Source organism: Myxocyprinus asiaticus, chromosome 12 (genome assembly GCF_019703515.2).
Source record: "Myxocyprinus asiaticus isolate MX2 ecotype Aquarium Trade chromosome 12, UBuf_Myxa_2, whole genome shotgun sequence".
NCBI lineage: Eukaryota > Metazoa > Chordata > Actinopteri > Cypriniformes > Catostomidae > Myxocyprinus > Myxocyprinus asiaticus.
The window spans coordinates 39761065-39788042 of record NC_059355.1 but is presented as its reverse complement, the minus strand read 5'-3'; the positions used below and the strand labels follow the sequence as shown (position 1 = coordinate 39788042).

At 39.1% G+C, this 26978-nt stretch overlaps 1 protein-coding gene across 14 annotated transcripts in view; it reads left to right on the top strand.

Moving 5' to 3' along the window:
* Nucleotides 1-26978, top strand: part of LOC127449108 (forkhead box protein P1-B) — a 258227-nt gene that overhangs the window by 196593 nt on the left and 34656 nt on the right. For 13 of the 14 annotated variants that reach the window (XR_007898662.1, XM_051712285.1, XM_051712284.1 and 10 more), the window contains 4 exons: nucleotides 8062-8199; nucleotides 10135-10227; nucleotides 16583-16724; nucleotides 25966-26158. Coding sequence is in view for 13 of the 14 variants with exons in the window: in XM_051712285.1 (XP_051568245.1) it covers nucleotides 8062-8199; nucleotides 10135-10227; nucleotides 16583-16724; nucleotides 25966-26158 (566 nt within the window). In the remaining variant the exon portion in view is untranslated. The remainder of the gene's footprint in view (nucleotides 1-8061; nucleotides 8200-10134; nucleotides 10228-16582; nucleotides 16725-25965; nucleotides 26159-26978) is intronic. The other variant, XM_051712289.1, reaches the window with a different exon arrangement.

Sequence of the window (26978 nt, the reverse complement as noted above, 5' to 3'; positions counted from 1 at the left end):
AACAGTTATTGATGCTCCAGAAGGCTAAGAACCAAGGGTGTGTAAACTTTTGAGCAAGAGAATGCATGTAGATTCAGTTATTTTTTCTTATGGAATATATGTAAATATCTGTCAAAAAGCTTAACCAGGACAGTACTAAATAATAATAATAAACAAATGCAATTGCTATAATCCCTCTTATTTAAAAAAATATATATATGATCAATATAAAATAAATATTATAATCAGATTGTTGAGTCTGTATGGGGTATGTAAACCTATTAGCAGAACTGTATGTTGATGTTATATGTTGAGAAGAAATTTCCCGTAGGAAAGTGTTTTTCATTTAAACTGAGAAAGAGAGTGAAGCAGAAAAGAAAGTGGAAAGTGGTGGGAGGGTGGGTTATCTGGTCAGTCGTTTCAGTGGCTGACCTCTTTCACAGACCTCTCGTTCGACATTATGTGGTGAGAATCAAGAATACTTTGGTAATGACACACAACATTGCCAGCTGTTCTTTTCTGTTACCTCGGTATCTGTTCTTCTACAGAGGAAAAAAAGAATACAAGCAGACTTTGTAATGCTTTCCCCCTTTCTGAAGATGCATTTCTCCTTCTTTTCTTACCTAGTCAGTTTTCCAGCAAGCACACCAGGTGAGCACCCTCTAAGGAAAGAGCGGTGTTGTGACGAATTGCTTCGAAAGACAATTTTAGGATATAAAGCAAAAAAATAAATTAATAAGGGTTGCTGCTTTCTTGGCTCACACATCTGTTGTCAACTCTCTATGTGAACTTTCAAAACTAATTTTACTGCAGAACAGTATACATTTAGAGGTAGGAATTGCGTCAAAATCTTCTTAGTAGTTTTGAAATTAGTTTTTGATTTTATTGCAAGTGTTAAACACATCACTTTGAACTACAATTTCAGTTTGTCTTCCATTTGCTTATTAGCTCTTGCCAGATGCTGACAATATCTCCCATTCTAAATATTAATTGACCCTGACGGAGTCGTGCCGCCCAAAGACAAACATTACAATATGGGCGATCAAAACACATTGCAATTTAGTGAAGCCTTCATCTGCCATCATGGAAACACGGATTAGTGTTGTCGTCACTGGGCGTTGTGCAGAATAGGGACCTCTCCTGTGCGAGGATGTGACGACCACTGTCTCGAGTAAATTCTCAATTTGAGGGGGATTTGTGCAACTGTGATCTTAATTAAATCTCCACCGACTCCAATAACGCGTCTGAAGGCATGCGCGACGTTGCGTAACCTCGCTGAGCTGGTAAACCATAAATCATATCAGCGGGTTGAGTAAAGAGGGAGAGGGGGATAGAGAGAAAGAGAGACGGAGGGAGGAAAGGGGTGTCAGGGAAAGGTGCAAAGTGGTCAAAGGCAATTCGTCGACATGTATTTGGTGGCACATGTCAGACAGGATTTTGACTTTCAGTGTGTGATTTTGTGAATGTGTTATTGTGTGTGTATACAGTATGTGAGGAGGAAGTCTGGGAAGTCATGGCAAGGGTCGCATGGGGTGGCTTTGAGGTGAGAAATGATAGCTGCCTTCAAGTCATGTCAAGTCAACAGTGTGTCAGTTAAAGAATCATGGCTGATGATAATAAGTTGTATTTGGATATCCAGATAGTTTTTACGCATTAAAGGAATGTTCCGTAACATTTTTCAACATATCAAAGCATGGCATAAGACAAAGCACATCCATAATACACCCGACCAGAGTTTGTGTGTGAGATCAAGTGTGAATTCCCCGAACACCAGCTCAGAGGGTCCCAGGGCTGGACCATCGGGGCCCAGCATTGGGGCACCTGCAGTGGGTTTGAGTTAGTGTGGGAACAGCAATGCTGTACCGAGCTTTGCTCTTTTTTTTTTTTTTCTTCTAAAGTGAACCCCATGCTCTCCTTCGCCCCTGCTTGTTTGTTTTATGGCAAACTGGGCCAGCTCTGCTGAGAACTTGTTTGTTTGTGGTTTAGAAGTTAATTAAAATGAAATCTGGATTTTTGTTTTTACAGTTGCCATGAATGGGCCGATCCCCCTCCGAATCTGCTCGGTAAATGGGCAGAAAATGTGACTATGATTATGCTGTTTATGTGAACTGTAAACGGCCGCAAGAGAGCCAGAGTGAAGAAGAGGGAGTGGAATTATTCAGCTTTTTATATTAAGCCACATATTCAGGAATTGGGGGAGCAAATGTAATCGTTTAAGAATCAACCTTTGAAAAGTCAATATCGGTCTAGCACTAATCTGAATATTGGGAGGGATGCGCCCCTTCAATGTCTATGATGGTTACCACCTTGGACAGGATTGACTGATGTATCTACTCTTTCACTTCTGCCCATTTGTAATGGATTAATAATCATTATGAATATTAAAACATTTATTATAACAATATTGTCTATATTAATCCCTTAGAGATAGCTTTTTGGTTTACTCATTGCTTTCAAAGCAGAACTTCTAACTAGAGTTTTATTTGTAGATTGATTTGGTTTTGCATTCTAGTAAATGCAATCTGAACAAAACAATCTAAAACAGGTTAAACCAAAATTGAGTATTCAAATGGTCTCCAAGACTAATTACACCACGCATGCAATGTAAAATCAGAACGAGCGTACGGACATTACTATTCCCTATATCTCTGGACAAGGTAAACCAAGAGGCTTCAAACACACCAAACCTCTTCTGATTTCTAAAGGGCTTGTTATTTTGTGCTTCTCAATTCTATTTGATGTCCTGACAAAACAAGATGACACTGGGGAGCAGGCATTAAAATTTGATTTTCCTATTTTTTTTCCTGCACCCTTTCTTTTTCTTCCTTTGCAACCTGTTTCCGTGCGGCCAGTTCAATGTACGAGACACTCTGATTGAAGTTACCCCCCCCTTTTGTAAGTCTTCACTCTTCATCTTAATTGCCCACATCTTTCTCTCTCTCTCTCACTCTCTCTCTTCTCACCATGCATGACTTTTTGCTCTCTCAGGAAGACTGTGTTCTGCATTAAGTCAGTATCAGTGTTTTTGAGGTTCGTCAGATGTGTGTCAGATGTTTCCTCGTTAGAGCTGTATATTCAGCCGTTATTTCCTGCTGTTAGTTGTGTGTTGAAGATGGAGTGGACAGTGGATTCAAGAGCCAGGCTCAAATGAGCTGTGTCTGCAGCTGCATCCAGTTCACTCGATCTCCCAGCAGGCATTGTACGGTTGATGTGTCTGTCTATAAGAGAGATTTAGCACCTTCAAAATGCAAATGTATTTTTATTTTTTTATTTTTTACGTAACAGTGTTTTTGAACTAGTTTTTGAAGATTTTTGAAGCCAATAAAAGTGTCCGGCTTATTTTTAAATGCATTTTAGACGCTGCAGATGTTTGCATGTGTTGGCATGTGAAGGCATACAGTATACGATGTGTTTGTATTATGTGTGCGTGTTTTGGTAGGGCTTGGCGGACAGCAGGTCTGCGCTAGCACATTGCCTGCAGTCACATAGCAGCTGTAAGAGTGTTACAGTTTCTGTGCGTGTGTGTGTTACTACACCCACACCTGGCCAACACCACTCCATAGTGAAATTCACAACGTCAGCTTTCTCGAGTTTGCTCACTTTTCTCTTCTCCCAACAATTCTTTCGTTTTCTGAGCAAACAAGTCTTGCTCTGTTTAAAACTGTCCAATTGACAACTGAAATATGCATTCATAAAATTCCTTGTATCTTGTTTAGCCAGTTATCTGCCTTATTTCAAGCCTTCTTATGATTCAATTGCTTCGAGATATGTATTGTGTTCTCTCCTCACCTCTTATCAACTGAAACGGCTGTTTACCGCAATTCATAATAATAATTCAATTTTGCACACTTCCACAATAATGGCCAGAGGAGAAGGGGGAACAGCTTTAAGCAGCGGTACCTCTCACTCTTAAGTGCTGCTGATATAGTGGCCAGAATGATATTTTTCAGCTGAAGTGCTTCTCATCTGTGGTGGCCTGTCTTAAAGAAATCTCTGCTCATTCACCAGTGGATTAAATGCTAGTAGTTTCAGTGATCAATAGGTTAAGAGAAGGCCCATCCCTCTCTCCACTGATGACCTCAGTGGTAATGGACAGTAAAATGTGAGCTGTAATAGCCTTTCCACTAGAGCTGAGGTTTTGTAGAAATGGATACACACACATATACACAGACACACACGTTTGCGGGAGAGAGGAGGGTGTGAAGCTGGTTTCAGTGTGTCTGTAAGGTGTGGATATAAAGGGATTAATTGGGACAGGCGTTGGTTTGTCATGGCCTGATTGTTGGGAGTTTTTAAAAAAAAAAAAATATTTGTTTATGTTTAAAGTTTAAAGGTCCTTTGTGGAAGTGAGGGCGTGGTCCAGCTGAGAAGCTGCATGTGTGTTGGCAGCACCTTGAGTTAGTGTGTGTGAAGCTGTACCGTTGCGCTGTAAAGCGAATTAGTTTTTGAATTTAATAAAAGACACTCCTGTGTGGGAATCGTCATCTTCTGCTTCCTCCTTTTGATCCAAATACAAACATCTGTTACACTGGTGCCGAAACCCGGGAAAAGGAGAAAGCAGAAGACGGCGATTCTCACACAGGAAAGTCTTTTATTAAACTCAAAAACTCGTTCGCTTTACATCGCAACGGTACTGCTTTAAACGCACACAAACTTGAGGTGCTTCAATATACAAGAACATCAGCGGCCACCATACCCTCACCTCCATATCCTTATTTGGTACTTGGAAGTAATTAGTTGGAAATTTGTTTAAACTGAAAATTTCTTTTTCAAATGTTTTTACAGTAATTTAATGGAAAACACAAATTCAGAACTATAAGTGGCTGATTTGAATGCCGTTCATATTTACAAATTTCCATTTATTTTTTTGTAAAATTTTCACAAATGTTTTAAGGGAAATCGATCAAGTAAATTTCAATTCAATTTTCTTAATTCCGATTACCAAACAAGACTTTAACATCCAACAAAACCACAAGCATTCTTGTTTGGTAATTGGAATTAAGAAAATGTGTTTGGAATTTACTTTTTAAGAAAGGTTTAAGATTTCCCTTTAAACATTTGTGAACATTTTACAAAAAAACAAATGGAAATTTGTAAATATGAATGACATTCAAATCAGCTAATCCGTTTTATTGCAAATTTTAAATGGACAACTGTAAAATTTGTGTTTACGGCATACATTTTTAGTAAAAACGTAAAAAAAAAAATTTGAACTGTACTAAAAATTGTAACAAAAACTAAGAATTCATAAATATAAATGCTATTGCAAACTTGTACGAAATGTTTACAAAAAAATACAAATTTATAAATTTGTTCATATGATGTTGAAAATTTGCTTGATCGGTTTCTCTTTCAAACTTTTATGAACATTTTAAGAAACAATTGTATTTGTAAATGCGAATGATGTTAAATTAGCAAATAAATTGTATTGCAAAGTTTATATGGACAAGTGTAAACATTGTGTTAATGGTGTACATGTAAGTAAACAATTGAGTGAGAAAATGTCAGATGGCCTTAAAAAATATTTTTTGTAAACTACAAAAGTTTTTTTTAATGAAAAATATGAATTCATAAATATGAATGCTTTTTCAAACTTAGAAAATGTTTGACTCCAGCCAGGTCTCCTAAGCAACCAAATTGGCCCGGTTGCTAGGGAGGGTAGAGTCACATGGGGTAACCTCCTCGTGGTTGCTATAATGTGGTTCGTTCTCGGTGGGGCGCGTGGTGAGTTGAGCGTGGATGCCGCGGTGGATGGCGTGAAGCCTCCACACGCGCTATGTCTCCCTGGCAATGCGCTCAACAAGCCTTATGTGATAAGATGCGTGGGTTGACAGTCTCAGACGCGGAGGCAACTGGGATTCGTCCTCTGCCACCCGGATTGAGGCGAATCACTACACGACCACAAGGACTTAAAAGCGCACTGGGAATTGGGCATTCCAAATTGGGTGAAAAAGAAAAATAAATAAATAAATAAATAAAACTTAGGAAATGTTCACAAAAAATACGAATTTATAAATACGTCCAGATGAAATCAAAAATTTGTTTGTTCAGGTTCTCTTACAAATGTTTTTTAACAATTTAAGAAAAAATTTTGAGTTTTTACATATAATTTAATTTAAAACAGCGAATCCATTTTATTGAAAAGTTTTAATGGACAAGTGTAAATGTTTGTTTACAGCATCCATTTAAGTAAAAAATTTAGTACGATTTTTTTTTTTTTAAATGTAATAATTTTTCTAACTCTACTAAAAAATGGTAATGAAAAACATGAATTCATAAATATGAATGCCTTTAAAAAGTTACTTTTTTTTTTTTTTTTTTTACAAAATTACTAATTTGTAAATACGTCCAGATGATGTCCAAATTGTCCAATCTGTTTCATTGATGAGTATAGACGGACACACGTGCGTTCTGTGTGGACTGAGTGTGTTTTAGTGCATATTGTCTCCCACCCACCCATCTGCCTCTGACCTTCAGAATAGTTCATCAAAATTAGTGGCGCTGAGAAATAAGGACATGAGTGCATAATGACTGTGAAATGAAGAAATCAAGGGGTGCAGAGTATGCAAATGGCTTGCTAAGCCATGTGAAAAATGGACCACATATTAAGACTTAACGCCCGTGTGTTGGGGTGCGTGTTAATGAGCGTACTTAAGTGTTCAGGTTTAATTGAGGTTCCACATACACATAAAGGCCTTATTTGTTGTTGAATTTATAGGGAATGTACACAAACTCATGGTTTGACAGTCCTGTCCTTTGTGGCATTAGCAGGGACGTCATTAAGGATGTTTTTTTTTTTTTTATCAGAGTGGGCTGAATAAGGTGGAGTCAGTGTGGAGGGTAATCCCGCCCCTTACTGAGGGAACGGCCTCCAACCTCCAGCCTCAATTGCACGCATCAAGACGTGACAAATTTAAAGGAGTGCCAGCGGTTCTGACTTAGAGACAGAATTGGGGTAACCTTGGTGAAGGGAGAGAGCTGTCTTAATGTCTGGCCAATCAGGAACAGATGTGAGACATCTCTCTACACGCTTGCTAAAACACGCTGGGGATATGGTAACAGTTGCAAATGTGCAGCGCTATCAAGTTCAGCACAGACGTGGTTTGTCACCCAATGTCACAAAGGAGAGATTTTAATGACACGGCGTGTCGTTGAGAGACTGGCAGTACACGCACACATACACTCACATGTACTGTATTCAGAACCTCTTCTCCAATTAAAGACCCCTGTCAGTGCATGAGCGTCCTGCCCACTACAATATCAATTCCTGTTAATAGATATTCAATTAATTGGGTTAATGTACACAACGAAACAGTACACTGTGAGAGTGACCTATTTTTCAGAGGTACTGTGTGGACAAGACGTTGCACGCTGATGAGGAAGGGAAAACAATCATGAAAAAAAAAAGATAATACAAAACATATTCCAACAGTCACAAGCAAAGCATAGACATCACTCTAGAATAATGGGCAGTGGCCTTGTCAGTGGAGTGGGCCATTTGATGATGGGAATGGAGCATTGACAGTCTGTGGTTGTTCAAATGTGTTTGTGTGCTTTCTCTTTGTATCTGTGAGTCTCCTTTCAATCAGTGCAGTTTGGCTTCTGGTATCAGTGGTTCTGAAACTTCCTCAGGTAATTGTCAGAATCTAGTGACAGGCCTGTGATGGGAAGTGTGTTCTAAGGGGCTGTTCACACAGGACGCATTCTTGCACTGTTTTTTTTTTTTTTATTTTTTTTTTTTAATTGCCGGTCTATGCATCCGGTCTATTGCATGTGCAAGACGGACGTATTTGGCCATTGCAACACATCTCACTGGTTTTTAGCATCTCACGTTATGAGTGCTGTGTTTTTAAAACACCATATCAAGTATAAAAGTTTAACTTTTAAAAATGTGACTCGAAACCCTTGCGTTCTATTCATTTTACTGCAATATATCTACCTGTTTTTGAACTCATGAACGCATCCTGTGTGAACGGACATGTTAACTCATGTTAACTTGCTAACATGTTTACTCGCTTTTCTAGTATGTGTGCATGGTATTGCATTATCATTCACATTCCTTCTCATCCTATGTGCGTGCAGGTGCCAGTTTCTATTGCTATGATGACACCGCAGGTCATAACTCCTCAGCAAATGCAGCAAATCCTCCAACACCAAGTTCTGAGCCCCCAGCAGCTCCAAATTTTACTGCAGCAACAACAAGCACTGATGTTACAGCAGGTAACCTATCTCATTCTCTTTTTCATACAGTATAAACAAGACTTCAGCTGTAACTCAAACTTTGATTTGTATTACAAGAACTTTGCACATTCCAGTAAATTGATGATGGCCAGTGTTACAGTGATTTTACGTGGAGTGTTCTTAGGTATGATGTGAAGCGAAGTGAAATAAATAGTTACATTTATTGATAATTTTCATTAATTAATAAACAATAATAAACTATTATTTAAGTTAGTTCATTAGTCTAACTGCGGGCTGTTTACAAATGCCATGCAATGTGTTTCTATTTACAAACCTGTTTACAGCTTCAAACATGGCTCATTAAATCGGAATTTATTGTCGGAATTATCCGTTTTTGTAATAAAGCAATAAGCCAAAAGGGGTTGTGTTATGCAGTGAATTTACTATTGTTAAAAGGTGTTTTTGGGCGTAGTGCAAAGCTTTTGTAAAATAGCTGAAACAACAATACAGTATGATATAAGACACTATGATGTAATGTTCAATAAAAATACATTTATTATTAGTTATATTCACAATAAACAATTCAAACGACAAGTAGAATATTTTGTTAGCCTTGTCACAACTTGACATAACTAATATAGAATTCGATTAATATGAAATCTCAGGTGTGCATGTATTGGGACAAACGTGGCTCTTCCAATCAGATTTTAGAGCTAGAACTATAGCTACTTTTTATTGTTAGAAATATATAATTAGCAAAATCATGCCCCAAGATTACATCAGGTACGTCAGTACATACAGTACAAACCTCCCATTCAACTGTTGCTCAATATGTATGGCTAACAATTGCGATTTGTTTGCCAAATAACCGGTAAATCTGACACATGACTCAAACATAAGAATTCCACATTTTCGGATTATGCATCATATAGCCCTCCACGCTAAATCTATAACGGTACAGACTTCCTGATTCTCAGGAAGTTGTGAAAGTTGAACAGTGACTGTGTGAAAAGTTACATGTATGATTTATTTTGAAATATGACTTTGATCTACTATGTCGATATACTGTAGCATTCACAATGCAAATTTCCAGTGCAGTGAGGCACTTACAATGGAAGTGAATGTGGCTAGTTTGTGTATGGTTTAAAGGCAGAAATTTTAAGCTTATAATTGTATAAAAGCACTGACATTAATCTGTTAAAACACATGTATTTTAGCTGTAAAGTTGTTTAAATTGTCATTTTTACAGTCATTTAAGGGTTTTAGGGTTTGTTGACATTACATCGTCATGGCAACAAAGTTGTAAAATTGGCTCTAACTTTACACAGAAAAGGTTAGTAAGGGATTTTATCACACTAAAATCATGTTTACATGCATATTGTTTGTCTTGTTGCTATACTTTTGAAAAAGTGAGTATTTTTATGTTTAAAAATTGTCCCCCATTCACTTCCATATTAAGTGCCTCACCTTAACCCCGATTTTTGCTTTTTTTTTTTTTTTTTTAAAAGAAGGGCAAGTTAATATACATTTTTGTGGTAGTCAACATCATACCACAAATGCTGTCAATTGAGCTTAACTTGTATTAAACCCGGAATATTCCTTTAAGGCCTCATTGCTTTATTGTAGGCCTAAATGATTCACAAATGAGAATAATAAAGCAGATGCATTATTCCAAGTGAGAAAGCAATACAAGTAGTGCTACTGTACCAAATGTCAGAAAAGTACATTACTAAAGTACTTGCAAGAAAAAAATCGTACAGAAATTGTCATATTCTTTACGTCTACCATGAGTAAATTAACATAAGACCACCTGTGTTAATATTTCAACAACTATTCAGTATTCAGCAACTTGCCAGGAGTGTTTTTAGTGTTATTTTATATATAAATATTTTAGCCAATCATAACAGAGTAAAATGCAACCACTGTATAAAATACAGGTTATAGGCTAATGTATGACTCTGTGTGACTTTGCAGCAGCAACTGCAGGAGTTCTATAAGAAACAGCAAGAACAACTCCACCTTCAGCTCATCCAACAGCAGCATGGCAGCAAGCAGCAGAGTAAAGAGGTATGCTGACTGCATCACTTTATACACACACACACACACACACACACACACACACTTGCGGCCTGGTATTCATTACCTGCCCCCAGTGCATCCAGCAGCTGTTTCCCACCAGCACTAATACAAAAGCAAAATCATTCCAACCCCTCTGTGTCATCTTATTTCGAGTTCTGACAATGGGAAGAATTGTTTCCTGCTCTTGTATTTCTACACCCTAAAACTCTGTCCTAACATGATAAAACGACAAGCGACAAAAGCTATGTCTTTCATTTTAATTCAAGTTTTTGTTGTAACAAATCTATCTGTTTATCTATCTATCTTTCTGTCTGTCTGTCTGTCTTTTCCCCCCTATAACAGAAATACGGCAACACATATTTGTATGATATCTGACGTGTGCTGGCTGTTTCTCTGTCTCTCTTCCTTCGTTTTAAGGCCATCTGACCAGCTGTTTCTGGCTGCTCTAATGACGGCCGGATACAGCGATACTCGGGACAAAAGAGGCGATTATTGCTCAGTCAGAAGCAGTTCAAAGACAGAGTTTAACTTTTTGACTTCCCCTCCGAGAGCTTCATACTGCTACAGGAGAGAGCGAGAGCATAGAAATTAAGCCAAATGTTATAAAGCTTACACACAAACGCATACACACTTACTTCAAAGTCCCACAGCTCGCTAATTAATGAACTGGGGGCTTCGGTTTGGACAAGTTGTGGTGCGCTGCCTACATAAATCAACGCAACGGGACTGTTTCCCTTGCCTCTGACAGAAGCTGTCATTCTTTCGTTCTCACTCCCTCTCTCTCATGTCAGAAGGACAGATGAGGGGAAGGGGACTTGAGAACAGAGGGGGTGAAAGAAGGAGGGTGGCACCGTCAAAAGGAAAAACAATTGATCAGCTGAATAGAACGTGACGAACGAGGGAAGAAAAACAACGTTTTAAAGAGTATTATGTATGATCACAGGAATTTGATGCAGCCCTCAAGAGGCTCTCCTCCGTCTGCTTGTGTTTTTTACGCGCTAGCTCCCTCTCCCCCTCCTTCGGCTTACTCGCGCAGCCATCAAAAGATGGAATACGAATTGTTGCAGCAACTCCCCCCACGGGGGTCAGACAATAAACCCCCGCTGCTGCTTTGTGCCTCTTTTATTTAAAAGACAACAAAATTTCATAGGTTTTCAAAGATTTTTTACTTCAGATTGGAGGCGAGGCATTAAAGGGGCCTGCCAGGATCAGTCTGTATCATGTTGTCATCTGCTCTGTTCTCGCGTGCCACTCCGAGTTAACCTCCCGTTGGCTGCACCAGGCCGGCCGGTGTTAGGTTAACGCTCGTGAGTGGAGGAAGAGCTCGAGCAACCTCCATCAGGATGACAGAGCATATGGATGAATATGATGTTCAGAGTATGGAAGTTTTTGTTTTTTACAGACAACATTAAACTTGACCCTATTTACTATCTTAATAAATGTCCTTGATCATTTTTGTACATGATTCCTTATAAATGTTTTCAAAAGATTTTTTAGTTTAGTTTTTTGTTATCAATTTTATCAAAATGGAACAAATTTCAGTGCTGTGATCTTTACACTTCTCTCCCCGTTATTGTCCTATTCATACCAAAAGCAGCGCTGTAATGTGAAGTGATTTTTTTGAGCAAAACTATTAACACTAATAGCAAAACAAATATTCGTGAAATAGAGAAAATATCCCTCCTGTTGTCTTCTTTTTGTAGTGATATTATTATTATTATTGTATGAATTATCGCTACTTTTCGCTCCGCTTGCTGCCTAATTTTTTGTTTTTGTTTATGTTTTTTCGACTTTCGACTTTCGGGAACAACCTTTTTTTGCTGATATATCCACGGCTGTGTTGCTGGAAAAAAAAATTACCATTACTATCATACTAATATTATAAAATACCACTTTTCACTATCATGATCTTACAATGAAAAACAAATAATCAACAGTAACATTTCAGTCTCATCTAGGGCTGGGTGATATGTAAAAAATATTTTATCGATAATCACTTAAAAAATATTGTGATATCCAATTACATCGTCATTCCCCTGCCGAGGGTCGGTGAATATATTTGCTTTATTTATTTTGCTTCAAAAATTTAAGTCATTTATTGAAACACAAAAAACTTAAGACATTTCTAAATTCAAAATGCAGATTGAACTAATAGAAAAAAGCAATAAAAATAACAAAGTAACCAAAAAATCTTATATAACCTGATATCGGTGCACAATCCACATAGAAAAGGCCTGTTTTCATTCCAGCTAAAAATGAACTATATCGGCCACCATAGCGGTAATCTGTGAATTTTCCCCCTCTAAAATCAGTATCGGTCTCAAAAATCCCATATCGGTCGGGCTCTAATAATCAAATCCAAACATTTACTGTCTGCAACGGCCCCATTTGCCATCATGCAAGTGTCCGTCAACGACAACAGGTGGAAAATTATTAATAGCCTACAAATTAAGAACAAAAGTTAATTATAAATTTAAAGATAATAATAATAATAATCATAATAAGCCTAATAAATTCCCTTGTGTTCCCAAAATAATGCTGCCAAATTTGTGTTCTTATCGAATTATCATTCCATCTCGTCCTAATGCTGCCTAAAGAAATAAAATAGAACTAAATTTTAAGTTCAGGGTGAACGTGTCGTATTATTTTATAATTTAATCACTTTCGTCTTTGTTTCTACAATACAAAGATATATATTACTGAACCTGCAGAGCTGCTTTTACAATGCATGTTAACCGTGAACTGCTCCTTGGAAATTAAAGCAAACTAAACTCACAGCACCTCCTGAGATGATTGGAGATAATTTGCAGCATTCTCATAGACGACATTATACTTGGAAAGAAAAGTGATAACGCTTTATATGCACATGTTCAACGAGACAGGCTTGCGCTGCATGCCTACATGCCTGTGTTCCACAAGACAGGCTTGTGCTGCATGCCTCTGATCAAACAGCGAATCAGACATGAGCACTGACAGCTTTTCTTTCGTCTGTTCTTAAAAATATAATAAAGTGTGTTTCTTCAACCACGTGTCTTTGTGTCTAACAGCATTTCTTGTCACGTGTCACTCCGAGACGTCTTACAGGTCACCCGCCTGTTGCGGATAGATGAGCAAAATTACCTGCGTACGAAATACCTGCATTTGGATGAGGAACTTGCGAACTGGATTTAGCCTCCTCGCATTTGGCAGGTGCTAGTTTCACACCCTGGCCTACTATTTCATATATTTGGTGACTTCCCAGACCCTTGGTTTTGCCATTTTACCGATATTGTGGCGATCATCGTCTGTCAGTGAGTGTCGCAGTCGGCATCGGGATCTTTGTAAGATACTGTCGATGTCCGATTACATCATCCTATCGCCCATCCCTAGTCTCATCCAGTCAGTTTATTTATCAGTTGCATTTTTTTAATCATTACTTATGGGCTTTTTCCCTTTAATTGTCAGATGAGTGATGGGAGAGACAAAAGTAATAGAATTAGGACGTTATGCAGGCCAGATTCAAACCTATGTCTCTGTGATGGCACCCCAGTTCTTGTATGTCGCAAGCATGTGTGCTACCCCTGCACCACAGCTTAGATTATTGATGTTACGAACAAAGTATTTGTACAAACAAAGCCTCGTGATCAGGATGTAGAGGTGGATATGGGCTGTAGGGGAGTACAGGGTGATAGAGAGAAAGGGCGGATTTCAGATAAAGGAACAGACCTTTGACAGGCAGATGAGGATGGGTGGACCATAAAAGAGAAAGGAGAAAGAGAGAGGGAATGCTTTATCAGGCTGTTTCAGATGTGTTGTGGGTCTAAAGGTTGACCTGTCCACGGCTGTGCTGCGGGACCTTTTTTGTATGCCCCCTGTTTGGAGAAGTAAACGCAAAGTGAAGCATCCTGTGTTTGGGAAGAGGGTGCGGTTCACAGCTTGGCAAAGCCACGCTTGTGCTTTAATGCACAAACACGCACACATTGCATACACAACCCTCACGATGCAGATCTCCGCCGCAAATCTATCAGAAACATTCAAAGTAATCTTCCAGTGATTATGACGGACGATTAACTGTTGTCACAGAGCTGTCATAATGCAATGAGGGGGTCATAAACAACAGTGTTAGTTTTGAGAGGGGTCAATGGGAGGGTTCAGTAGCCCACTGTATCCCCGCAACATCGCAAATTTGTTTTGACTGAGGGACAATCAGGGAAATTAGATCATTTCCTCACATTTATCGTTCTGATTATGCAGCAATTTGTTTGTCATCCCTCCCTCTCCTTCTGTCTTTCAACACCCTCTCTCTCTCTCTTCCATATTTCCCTTTCCCTTTTATAATCTACTTTTCCCCATTCTTCCTCCCAAAACTCCCCCAGTTCTTACGCCAAACACCCCTCAACATTCCTCCACCCTCCTTTATCTATACACTCTATTCCGTGCCAGATAGGCTGGTTTGAGTTTTTCTGTATCTGCTGATCTCCTGGGATTTTCACGCACAACAGTCTCTAGAATTTACTCAGAATGGTGCCAAAAACAAAAAACGTCCAGTGAGCGGCAGTTCTGTTGATGGAAACGCCTTGTTGATGAGAGAGGTCAACAGAGAACGGCCAGACTGGTTCGAACTGACAAAGTCTACGGTAACTCAGATAACCACTCTGTACAATTGTGGTGAGAAGAATAGCATTTCAGAGTGTTATTCTGAGATTCTGGCTGGCACTGTTTTGGCGGCACGAGTGGGACGTACACAATATTAGGCAGGTGGTTTTAATGTTGTGGCTGATCGGTGTGTGTGTGTGTGTGTGTGTGTGTGTGTATATATATATATATATATATATATATATATATATATATATATATACGTACACTGGTAGCCAAAATTTTGGAATAATGTATGGATTTTGCTCTTATGGAAAGAAGTTGGTGCTTTTATTCACCAAAGTGGCATTCAACTGAACACAATGTATAGTCAGGACATTAATAACGTGAAAAATGACCATTACAATTTGAAAAAAATTAAACTATTTCAAAGAGTTCTCATCAAAAAATCCTCCACGTGCAGCAATGACAGCTTTGCAGATCCTTGACATTCTAGCTGTCAGTTTGTCCAGATACTCAGGTGACATTTCACCCCACGCTTCCTGTAGCATTTGCCATAGATGTGGCTGTCTTGTCGGGCACTTCTCACGCACCTTACAGTCTAGTTGATACCACAAAAGCTCAATGGGGTTAAAATCCATAACACTCTTTTCCAATTATCTGTACTTATCCTCTTGTTTAGTTGTACATATGGCCTTCCACATCTCTTTCTGTCCTTGTTAGAGCCAGTTATCCTTTGTCTTTGAAGACTGTAGTGTAAAGCTTTGTATGAAATCTTCATTTCTTTTTTTTTTTTTTGGCAATTTCAAGCATTATATAGCCTTCATTCCTCAAAACAATGATTGACTGATGAGTTTCAAGAGAATGACATTTCTTTTTTGCCATTTTTGACCTAATATTGACCTTAAGACATGCCAGTCAATTGCATACTCTGGCAACCCAAAAACAAACACAAAGGCAATGTTAAGATTCATTTAACAAACCAAATAGCTTTCAACTGTGTTTGATATAATGGCAAGTGATTTTCTAGTACCAAATTAGCAATTTAGCATGATTACTCAAGGATAAGGTGTTGGTGTGATGGCTGCTGGAAATGGGGTCTGTCTAGATTTGATCAAAAATGACTTTTTTCAAATAGTGATGGTGCTGTTTTTTTTACATCAGTAATGTCCTGACTTTACTTTGTGATCAGTTGAATGCCACTTTGGTGAATTGAAGTACTTTTGGCTGCCTGTGTGTGTGTGTGTGTGTGTGTGTGTGTGTGTGTGTGTGTGTGTATATATATATATATATATATATATATATATATATATATATATATATATATATATATATAAACAGAATTGCAATATTTTAACATTATGTATTGACTGTGATTGTATCAGCGCAGCCATGCTCAGCTGTCCTCTTGTTGGATGGTTGATCCATTACATCACAAAGGAGACCAGTGATTGGCTCCCTTGGCTCTGAATTTGAATGCTGCTGAATATTAAGGAGTTCCTCTCAGGCCTTGTTTGTGGAGTTATTAATGGACATAATTAAAATCCTGTTGCTCTTATTAGGAATGATTAACAACATTTCATTATTTGTCACGAGCCTCCCCAACTCCTTGTTATTTAGGAGGGGAAGGCAATGTGGGAATGTACCTGTCTGCGCTGTTTGTGTGTGTGCCTGTTTTTTTATTAGAGTGAATAAGTATGTTTGTGTATGTGTTGACAATTGTGTGAGGATGATGTGTAGACCTTTCATCTCTCTGTCTCTCTCGCAGGTGTCTGCACAGCAGTTGGCATTCCAGCAGCAGCTCCTCCAGGTTCAGCAGCTACAGCAGCAGCATCTTCTTGGTCTGCAAAGACAAGGGCTGCTGTCCATCCAGCCCAACCAGACTCTGCCTCTCCACTCCCTCACTCAGGGTGAGTACTCAAACATACACCAGCCTTTAGTGTTATGAGCTGTAAACTTCTCACCCCTTAATTATTATTCTTTATACCAAGAGTGATGCAGCAAATCAGTGATTTTTTGCACCAAAAATTATTCAAACTGAGCGCGAAACAAATGTTCACAAAAAAGAAAAATATTTTCCTGTCCACTACTATTCTGTCATTTTGCAAAAATGTGAAAATATTCCTGTTTTTTGCCTACGTTTTTTTTTTTTTTTTTACAATTATCGCTACCATTGTTCTACTCAGAGACTTAAAATATCAAGAACTTGACTTTATTTGGAATGGTGGTTCTGAACACAAGGTGAAATATATTGTATTGGTTGGTGAGTTATTAATTTTTTTTCCCACAGAGTGAGTGAAAAGCTTTAGCTTCGTCATAGGGCGAATTCATATACTCGATGTAAAGTGGGAACTATGGATGCTTTGTTTTGTGCCCCTATTTATTGTCTTAATATACATTTGTGATTTCATTGTGAATATGTACATTAATGCATGTGATTTCCAAAGACAAAAAATGCTTTTCTTCGTTATCTTAGTAATCTGCCTCTTCTGACCACTTGTCATTCAGTGTCTACTTTTTACATTGCAATCAATTCCCGTTGAATAAAATTACTAATTCAATTTGAACATTATGGAAGTAAAATGGATTGCGAACACCGTTTAATGATGACGTAAAAAAAATTCTAAATATGTTGGCTAAAATTTGTTCAGTTTGAATAGTCCTTTACACTTTCTTTGCCCTACACTGTCAATTGTGATGTTCTCTTTTAAAACAAGACCATGTCTATTAAGACACTCACTCTTCACCACTGCAACATATACCCCCTATATATCCACTCCATTGCATCCTTTTTATACATCTCTGTTATCTCTATTATCTTATGTTGGCTCCCCGTCAACCCTTAAACATACAAGTGCCATTGTTTTCAAAACTCAACCCACTAGTCACAAAGATTAATCACTTCGCAAGCAGTCAGTGAGTCAAAAGGTTTTTTCCAGAAGGTGTATTGCTTTATTTTCCTGTCATATTTACTTAAGGAGCAGAAACAGAATGACAAAGACTGGCATTCATATCGGTTTTGTTTTGAGATATGTATTCTTTCTTTCGAAAGCTGACTGTACTCTCGTCGGCTAAGACAAACATGCCCATAACAAGATAAGAGCATATAAAGGTGGGGGGGAAGGGGGTTCTTGGGTAACACGCAAATACAAACTGTGTTTGTTCAGTCTTGTTATTGTTTGATCAAGGCATAGTCAGAAAGCTGAGCCACTCCAAATACTCACGTTGCCCTGGGCTGAGAGATGCAATGCGAAGCCACAGGCTAGAATCAGATAGGTGGCCGTCTTTGAGATGCCTGTAGAGGACAATTGCATTTCTTCTAAGTGATTAAACGACAGAGCAGTTGTTAATCAGGGAACATTGCAAGCATGTAATGCCCAATCCAAGGACATATATGAAAGACATGTAATATAATTTCTAAAACTGATAGTTACAACTCTAAATTTGGATTGGATGAGCCGTGTTCAAAGCCGTTGTGAAATGTAATATCATAGCAGTAAACATGGTACACAGGATGCTGTATGCATATAAGATATGCCTATTGTTTTCAGTGAAGGGTAGCTAATGTCCTTGCTTAGAACTGGTTAGTCTAGTTCTAGCATTAGTCTAAAATATGAATAAACCTGGTTGAGTAACTTTAACATTCTATAGTGGATTTCTTGAATCTTATTGGTCGTTAAATGTAAGACAGCAGTTAAAACACTTATCAGAATGTTTGTGTGTGTGTGTGTGTGTGTGTTTCCTCCACATTTTCTGCTTCACTGTTAAAAGTTATTGATGACCTTTTTTTCTTTCACACTCCACTACATTCTTTCATGCTTTAGCAACCCTGTTTTCCATTCAGAAGATGTAATCTACAATATTCAGTAGTTAGCTAAGTAGTTAACAGTTGCATGATAACTTATGTTACCTTTTTGTGTGTGTGTGTGTGTGTGTGTGTGTGTGTGTGTGTGTGGTGATTATGCGCTTGGGCAAGCAACTAAGGAAGATTACTTGGCCAGCGACACAGTCTGAAATTGGCTTATTTATTAGACTCTTTGACTTTAATGTTTGCATAAAAATATTTTACCGCATCACGTTTGATGTTCAGGCACATCCAGTCATTTTCTACACGATTTAAAAAATTGTTTACGAGTATGCAAACAAGCTCTTTGGCACAACGGAGACATAGGAGACTTCAATCAAAACAATGTGTTTTAGTCTGTCATATTTGAAAGTTTTGGGGAAAAAAATCAGTTTGGATCACTCCAGCGGGTGGTTCATTTTTTGTTTTTAGATTAAAGAGGCCCTATTATGCTATTGGGGATTTTGCCTTTCCTTTATTGTGTAATATAGCTGTTTGTGCATGTAAAAGGTCTGCAAAGTTACAAAGCACAAAATCCACGCCAAAGGGAGTTTCTCTCTCCCAAAGAAAACACTGCTCCTGAACTGCTTGAAACGCCTGGTTTGCAGTCCAGCCATTACTTCTGTGACATAGCTACGTCATTATGTAACACATTTGCATAATGCCTGCCTCAGGAATGCGCTGCTCAGGAAGACTCGGGAGCTGAAACTCGGTTATGATAAGGGACGTAACATTTCCGACACATGCTCTAAATGGTTGACCTATCACAACAGACTGGGCCAGCTGACCAATCAGAGCAGACTGGGCTTTTCAGAAAGTGGGGCTTTAAAGAGACAGGCGCTACAACAGAGCGTTTCAGACAGGGTGAAAAGAGGTGCTGCAGCAATGTACAGTATGAGAAAAATAATGTGTTTTATGAACATTAAAGTATGTAAACCTATTCTAGTAGACCCCCAAAATAAAATTATGAACCTGTAAATGAGCATAATATGGGCTCTTTAATGTTTAAAGTTTTGGAGAGGGTCAACCAAAGTCTGTATGAATTGTCTTGGAGGAGATAAATATCTCAAAATGGGATCCATAGAGTGAAACACCAGTGGACTTAATGGTATGTACTCTATAGAGAGAAAGAGAACAGAATGGATGAATTTTCAAGAGATGTAGAGAAAGATGTTTCTTTTGCCAAATAGTATTTATGGCCTCTTACTTTAGACATTTAGTGACAACATCTTTGAATGATGGAGTGAATCGCCTAAACTGACGTTCTGTGTGTTTATTGAATACAGGAGTCACTTTTGAACTCACAATAATTCACAATGATAATCTTGGCAACATTTTGGCATCTTGCTGGATGCCAACGGTTTAAATTTTAGCATTAGCTATTTTTGACCAAAGTAATAGTAAATAGCAAAGTAAGAACTGGAAAATTATTACCACATTGTCTGCAATTTTTAGTGAACCGCTGACGAAACACGTGCTGTGTTATGTTTCTGCTCTGCTTTTAAACAGCATGCTCTCTCTGGACTGCAATGGACAGTATGGGTTGCCACTAGAGCAAGTTGTCTGTTTCATGCAAATGAGTCAAGTCTAGTGTTGGGTAATCTGATTACAAAGTATTTAGTTAATCTAATTACTTTGTCAAAAGTAGTGTAACTACACATTACATTTTTAAAATATATATGTAAAATACATTTAAAACATGATAATGTTCATATGGACATTCGTTTGCATTTCTGTAAAAGCTGAAAGGTGTGTGTAGACAAACATTTCTTTGAATTTCTTGTCTTTGAAAAGGATTTTCAGAAAATAACTTATGACCACGTTTACACCTCTAATGAAGATCCATCTTGGGTGGTCCGATCACATGTGGTCAGACAAGACACATCGCTGTTTACACCTGGTCACTTAAATGTGTATCCTGTGACCAGTTATGATCAGATTCGGAGGGAAGGGACTCTGTTTCATAACGGCATACATTACGGCATGATAATAAATGACAACAAAGTCAGAAAAGACAAAGAAAGCGGCGGGGGGGGGGAACTGCTGTGCTATTTCTCCCAGATGGAGCTGAAATTTTAATCTTAGCTCAAAAACAATATTTCGAGTAGAATAGTCCATTATTTTAGTGGATTACCTGTATTAACCTGAGCTGCAGATGTTCATGCTTCTCATAGGTGTCCCTACATGTTGATTTCAGACATACTGAAGAAGATCTGTGAAGTTGTATTGTTGGTTTATGTATCACAAATGTACTGTATGCGTATGTAAATTTTCTGATCTGACAATTATTTCCTTTTAAATAAATTACGTAAATTTCCTTGTAACCGACAAAGTTTAAACTCTTCTTTTAGCTCAGCGGTTGATTGACTGGTGAGGGGTGGTGCTTCGCTGCTGCCAGGACGCATACAGGACTGATTAGCGTTCACACCTCAAATGTAATGAGACATATGCGTTTTTGACCACATTTGTATGTCTTTTTTGTGATCCCATCACAAAACGTTTTAGACCCCGTTTAGACCTGTATTTAGCACTGACCACATGTGATAGGATCACCAAAAATGCATCTAAATACCAGGTGTAAACGGGGTCTAAAAGTAATTAGTAATGTGATTACTTTTTTGATAATGTAAATAGTAATCTCATTACAACTTTAGTGAAGCAGTTAGCAATCTTTAATGGATTAGTTTTTTGAGTAACTTACACAACACGGGTAACTTACCCAACATTGGTGAAGACATGTACTAGTTCAGTTTGGTTCTGTACATACTACGCTGATTAATTTGATTTATTTTTTCAAATCTGCCGCAATTTGATTGTAGAATGCAGTTTCACTTCTGTAAATAACTATATTTAGTGTGTATAATATGGGATTAAGCACTCCAAAGTGGAGTGACAGCCGTATTTAGTCATGTGTGGCCTCTGTTTGTTGTCTACGTTGGTGTAGCTGCCAGATGTGTGTGTGTCCCTATCTTCCAGCTCCTCGGTGTCCCTCTTGATCTCCCTTAGCTAGAGTTCATTCTCATCCCCAGCTGCACATTAGTTAAGTTGTCCAGTCAAGGGCCACAGGACACCAACAAGACAAATTTGCTGCTAATATGAAACAAGCGAATGTGACCAGGCATGAAGTGCGATCTGTGTGCGGAGCCCATCAGGGGACTTCGGCCCCTCATCCAGCCTCACTGGCATTGATTGATTGGCTGGCAGTGTGGCACTGTTTAATAGCTTCTGTAGCATTACGGAGAAACATATTTTAGGCCTAAGGGCTGCATATCAAGGGCCCCAGTGATAATAACCCCTTTAACAGAAGAGAGGGAAGAGCTCTGCCTCACAGAACAATAAAATAATAGTAGTGTCAGTTTGCCCCCAGTGGTGCGGTGGCAGTCTCGTTGCAAAAGACGCAGGCAGTGGTTTCCGCTGCACCATTTTTTATCAGGCTGATGATGGGCCTCAACTAATGTGGTTGTGAACCTTAAATCAACTTTCCGCTTGCTCGAGCACGGTCACCAGGGTACAGGGGTACAAGGACAGGAAAAGGTTGAAGCAGGAGTTCAGGGCCCCTGTCTGGGCGTCGCTGCTACCTGCTGCGGTAAAAATTGAGTTGCTTTGCCGGCCATCAGTCAAACGTCTCAATGACATCCATTTTTTAAAAGCGCGAGTGTGTATCTTTGGCTTTTAATGAGAGGAGGCGTGGTGCTGAAAAATGACTTCAGGGCTGATAAAGCGATCTGGAGTTTGTAAGATGGATTTAAGGAAAAATAACTTTTTTTAATGTTAGGTTTTATCTGCGAGACATCACATCCATCACCTGTTACTAAATGGCGATAATGTTGTGAGCTTTGTCTGATTGGTAGAAAGGTTATGTGGAGATATACGGAGATAATTTTTGGTGACATATTTGTTGGTTTTACTGGAGAAAAGGGGTGGAAAGAGGATAGATATACACATTGATGCGTGAGGAAAAGAGAGACCTAGATGGACCTGCAGAAAAAAGGGGAAGGTTTATGGTGGGTTTCAGACACAAAAAGACAGCTTAGTCCCACTCGGTTATCCCTCTCATCAGCCTCCCCCCTTCCTCCAGCTTGGATTCGTTTCAGTAAACAGTGGTGTTGGGGTCACCTGGACTTGTGGGTAATTGAGGGAGAGTGGGCCGCCCTGTCAAGCACATCGGCTAAAAATACATCACACACTGTCACTGTGCTCCAAGTGGGGGGAAAATGATTGTTCCCGTCGATGTCCAAACCCAAAACAATCACCAGCATTGTGACCTTCTATCTCAAAACCACACAGACAACTTTTCCCTCCCTCACAATGACAAGCGCAAAGACAAAAAACAAGTGGCCCTCTACCCTTCACCCTGAGATGGCATAGTCGACATTAAATGGTTTCAATGCGGTTCGCTTTTAAAATAATGCGTGAATGCCACTCCGCTAGGATGTTAAAACAAGCAAAAAAGCCCATGATGTGCCCAAGGAAGCAAAAGATGCCACGTGGCACATGGGAAGGTTATTGATTCGTCCTGCAATAATTTCTGCTGGCTCTTTTATATGCAAACGATCTTGTGTGAATTTATGGCAGTTCTACCAGACTCATTTCACAGTTTTTAGTGTCTCTCTCTCTCTGTCTCTTTGTCTGTCTCTCTCTGGAGTCTTAGCCGCCTCATTAGCTTACTGTTCTCCATTACTGGCATAATTAAAATCTTTAGTATCTTATCAAATTAAAAATATTTTCTGCTGATCGTATCGAGTCTTCACCTCACTGTTATTTTGCCACAACAGGAATAAATTAGGACTAAGCGATTCTCGCATGTATTACAGCGGAGCACTTGAAAGAGGCCACTTCTGGTATCTGTAAAGAGAATTATTATGAAAGGGGGATAGAGAATGAGAGAGTGAGGAGGGGGAGGAAGGGAAAACAAGGAGACGATATCCATGATGATAACCAAGACCATAAATTGCTCTCCATTTGCTTGCGCTCATTTTGAAAATCGATTTAATTGTGATGTTAAACAATTGATCCCCCACCACCAACCAAAAGTGCCTTCGTGTTTAATTTCACAGAACATACGAAGAACTTGTTGTAAACTAACTGCAATGGATGTGTTCAAGTTCCATTTGTTCACTTACAGACCAATCAGAGACTAAAATTCAGCAGTGGTGAAATGGGTTAATTTATTTGTGTCCCGCTTAATTTTCAACATAAATACTTCGGGCTGTTTTAAAATAGTGAAACAATTTATACGTAATGTTACTGCTGCGTTTACAATATGTACAAACAAAAATATTTCAATTAGGCCAGACACCAAAATCATCCCGAACTGGCTTCGATATAAAGGCCAGAAGTTATGCAGTAGATAGCATTTAAAATCCACAGCAGTTAAATAATTTGTCTTTTTTTTTTTTTTTAAATGCACAGGGAAAATATAGCGGCTGGAGTAGCATTGTAGCATGTAAATAATAGAAACGAGAATGTCCGTCAATCGAAGGCGCAACACAGCGGCGGTTTTCATTGCAGACACAGACAGCATTGTTGACTACTGTATAATGCAGTGATCCAGTTTTATCACTATGCGACGCATAAACACGGGTGAATTCTCTAAACAGTCGCACCACTTTTACATGTGGTATATCAGCGCAAAACCTTCGACTTATTCACTAACTACTTGCAATTTAGTTGAAGCTGGCGCAGTCAGCGCTGAAATTGCCTTCGCGTCTGAGACAGCCATTCCGCGGCACCCATGCACAAGTCACCATGCGCCCCACCGAGAACCACATTATAGCGACCACAAGGAAGTTAACCCAATGTGACTCTACCCACACTAGCAACCGGGCCAATTGGTTGCTTAGGAAGCCTGACTGGAGTCACTCAGCACGCCCTGGATTCGAACTTGCGACTCAAGGTGTGGTAGTCAGCGTCTTTGCTTACTGAGCTACCCAGGCCCCCAACATGCCTCATTTCTATGTAAAGTTGACTCATTATAGATTGCGCTTTATTAACAAAACTCTGCTATTTGCCCGGTGCAGTTTGCATCACGTTATTACTGCCTGTTGAAATCAGGAGGTTAACTGAATTTTAGATAAAAAGAGATGTTTGTGTATATTTTCTATCGATCATTGCAGTAGCAATTCATTTAAAAAGAGCGTTATAATCTGGCATGTATACAGATGCACGTGTACAGTCAAGTGCTGTTTCGTCATGTTAAAAAGAGGATTAAGGTGTCTGGATCACTGAAGTGAAATGATGCAATACAGTTCCAGAAGAGTGTTTCAGGTCGTGGTGATCTGCAGCATCCTCTGTAATATAGCACTCGAAACTGACCCGCAAGATCGGAATTGCACCGTGCAAACTGCATTCAGCACAGGTTTTGTGGGTTGCCCGATCTGTATAATTCCTTTAGTGAATCGGGCGCTAAACAGCATGTGCAAATAAATAGCGCTTTTACTTAGCGCAATTCATTCTTAGTGAATTCCCCCACAGTTTCAGAGGTGTATTTATGGGTACTTGTTAACACTTTTTAATGTAACGAAGGTCCTTCAAGACAATGGGCACTCAGGTGGGCTAATTTCGTTGTTAGCCCTTACTTACTTGCGCTGTGCCGTACAGTCAGCTAAAGAAACACAAAACACTGTGTGTTTATGTTTCTGTGGGTGTGTATCTTAGTGTTTGTGCGCCTGTCACAGAATTGAGACAACATCTTGTCTTCAAGCACTTTTTCTTCCCACTTATCTTTTTTTCAAAGGACATATGAGCCGCAGTGTGCTTGACTTGTTAAATTAGGTTTAAGTTGTCTGTGTCAATTGGAGGCGGTGCAAAACTTTAAGCATTTTGCACATTAACATGCTTTCGAGAGTATTACCCTGGGGGCTTGTTCGTTCTTTCACTTTCTCTCAGAGAGAGATGTTTTTGTGGTCTTGTTTTGTGTGTGTGTGTGTGTGTGTGTGTGTGTGTGTGTGTGTGTGTGTGTGTGTGTGTGTGTGAGAGAGAGAGAGAGAGAGCTGCCTGACTTCCTTGTCAGAGGAATAATGGTGATTATTCAGATTTCATGCCTTGTCTGTATGTTAATTATTTACTTCAAGCATGAAATGTGCGTGAATGCCAGGGAAATTTTGTACACAAACATGCTTTGCATAGCATGGATGGAAAAAGAGAGAGAGAGAGTGCGAGAGAGGGCAAGCGCTGCATATCAGCCTGTAGTGGAATAATTAATGCCCCCCTTTTGTTTACTGAGCCCTTGTTTTTTATTTAATTATGCCACGAGTAGAACCAGATTAGCTGTTAGTTGATTTAATTATCCAATTTGTTTGTGGCAGGCATGATTCCAGCTGAACTCCAGCAGCTGTGGAAAGAGGTGACAAACAGCCATGTGAAGGAGGAGAACAGCGGGACCAGTAATGGTCACCGGGGTCTGGACCTGTCCTCCCCCTCCCCCGTTCCCCTCAAAACCATCAACCAGCATGGATCCACCAATGGCCAGTACGTCAGCCATTCACTCAAAAGAGAGAGGTAAGAATGCCCAGGCATTAACCTGAGAGTTTAGAAGCCTTAATGGAGCTCTCAGCTTGTTTCATTTAAGTATCAACATTGTCTCTTCTGAAAATTTAGAGGAAATGTGAGGTTATTGGGGTCTTTTCTCAGGAGAAAAAAGTTGCCATTTGTTCTCCAGTTAGTCTCATTGATGTCTAAGAGAAACAACTGAGGTGTTTAAGTGCATCTGTGATTTTTCTTTTGTAAGGGTTGGAGTGCATACAGACTACTGCTGCCTAGGAATTGTTTTTAAATTATGACAAAGGCAATATTGGGTTGGGATAGTTTTGTTTTTCACTTTTGTTGCTTTACCCTCTTCTGTTTTGAAATTTGAATCATCCCACTCCACCCCGAAACAAAACTAAAACTAACTGTTCATTCACATTTAGCTCTTTCTTGCTAAATGAATAAATGAGGCCCAATGTTCATAATCGCAAAATGTACGTCCATTTCAAAGAAGCATATTACAAAACGTCACGGCTAGACTTCCATGCAACAGTTGCACGATGCAGCGCAGCTTGGTTAAACAGCGTGAAACCTCTTTAAACCCCTGACACTTAAAGACTTATTTGGAGGAAACATTGTGTAGCTGTGTCTTAAAGGAAGAAATTAATTTTGTTTATAACACATTTAGTGGTTTTCATGTGCCAAATCCTGATCTTTTGAACTGCTGGTGAGAAGCATCGAGGCGCTGTGAGCTCATTTGTTTGTCTCTATCTCTCTCCCTCCCTCCCTCTCTCTCTCTCTCTCTCTCTCTCTCTCTCTGTTCACATCTGACTCAAATTTGGCTGATCAAAAC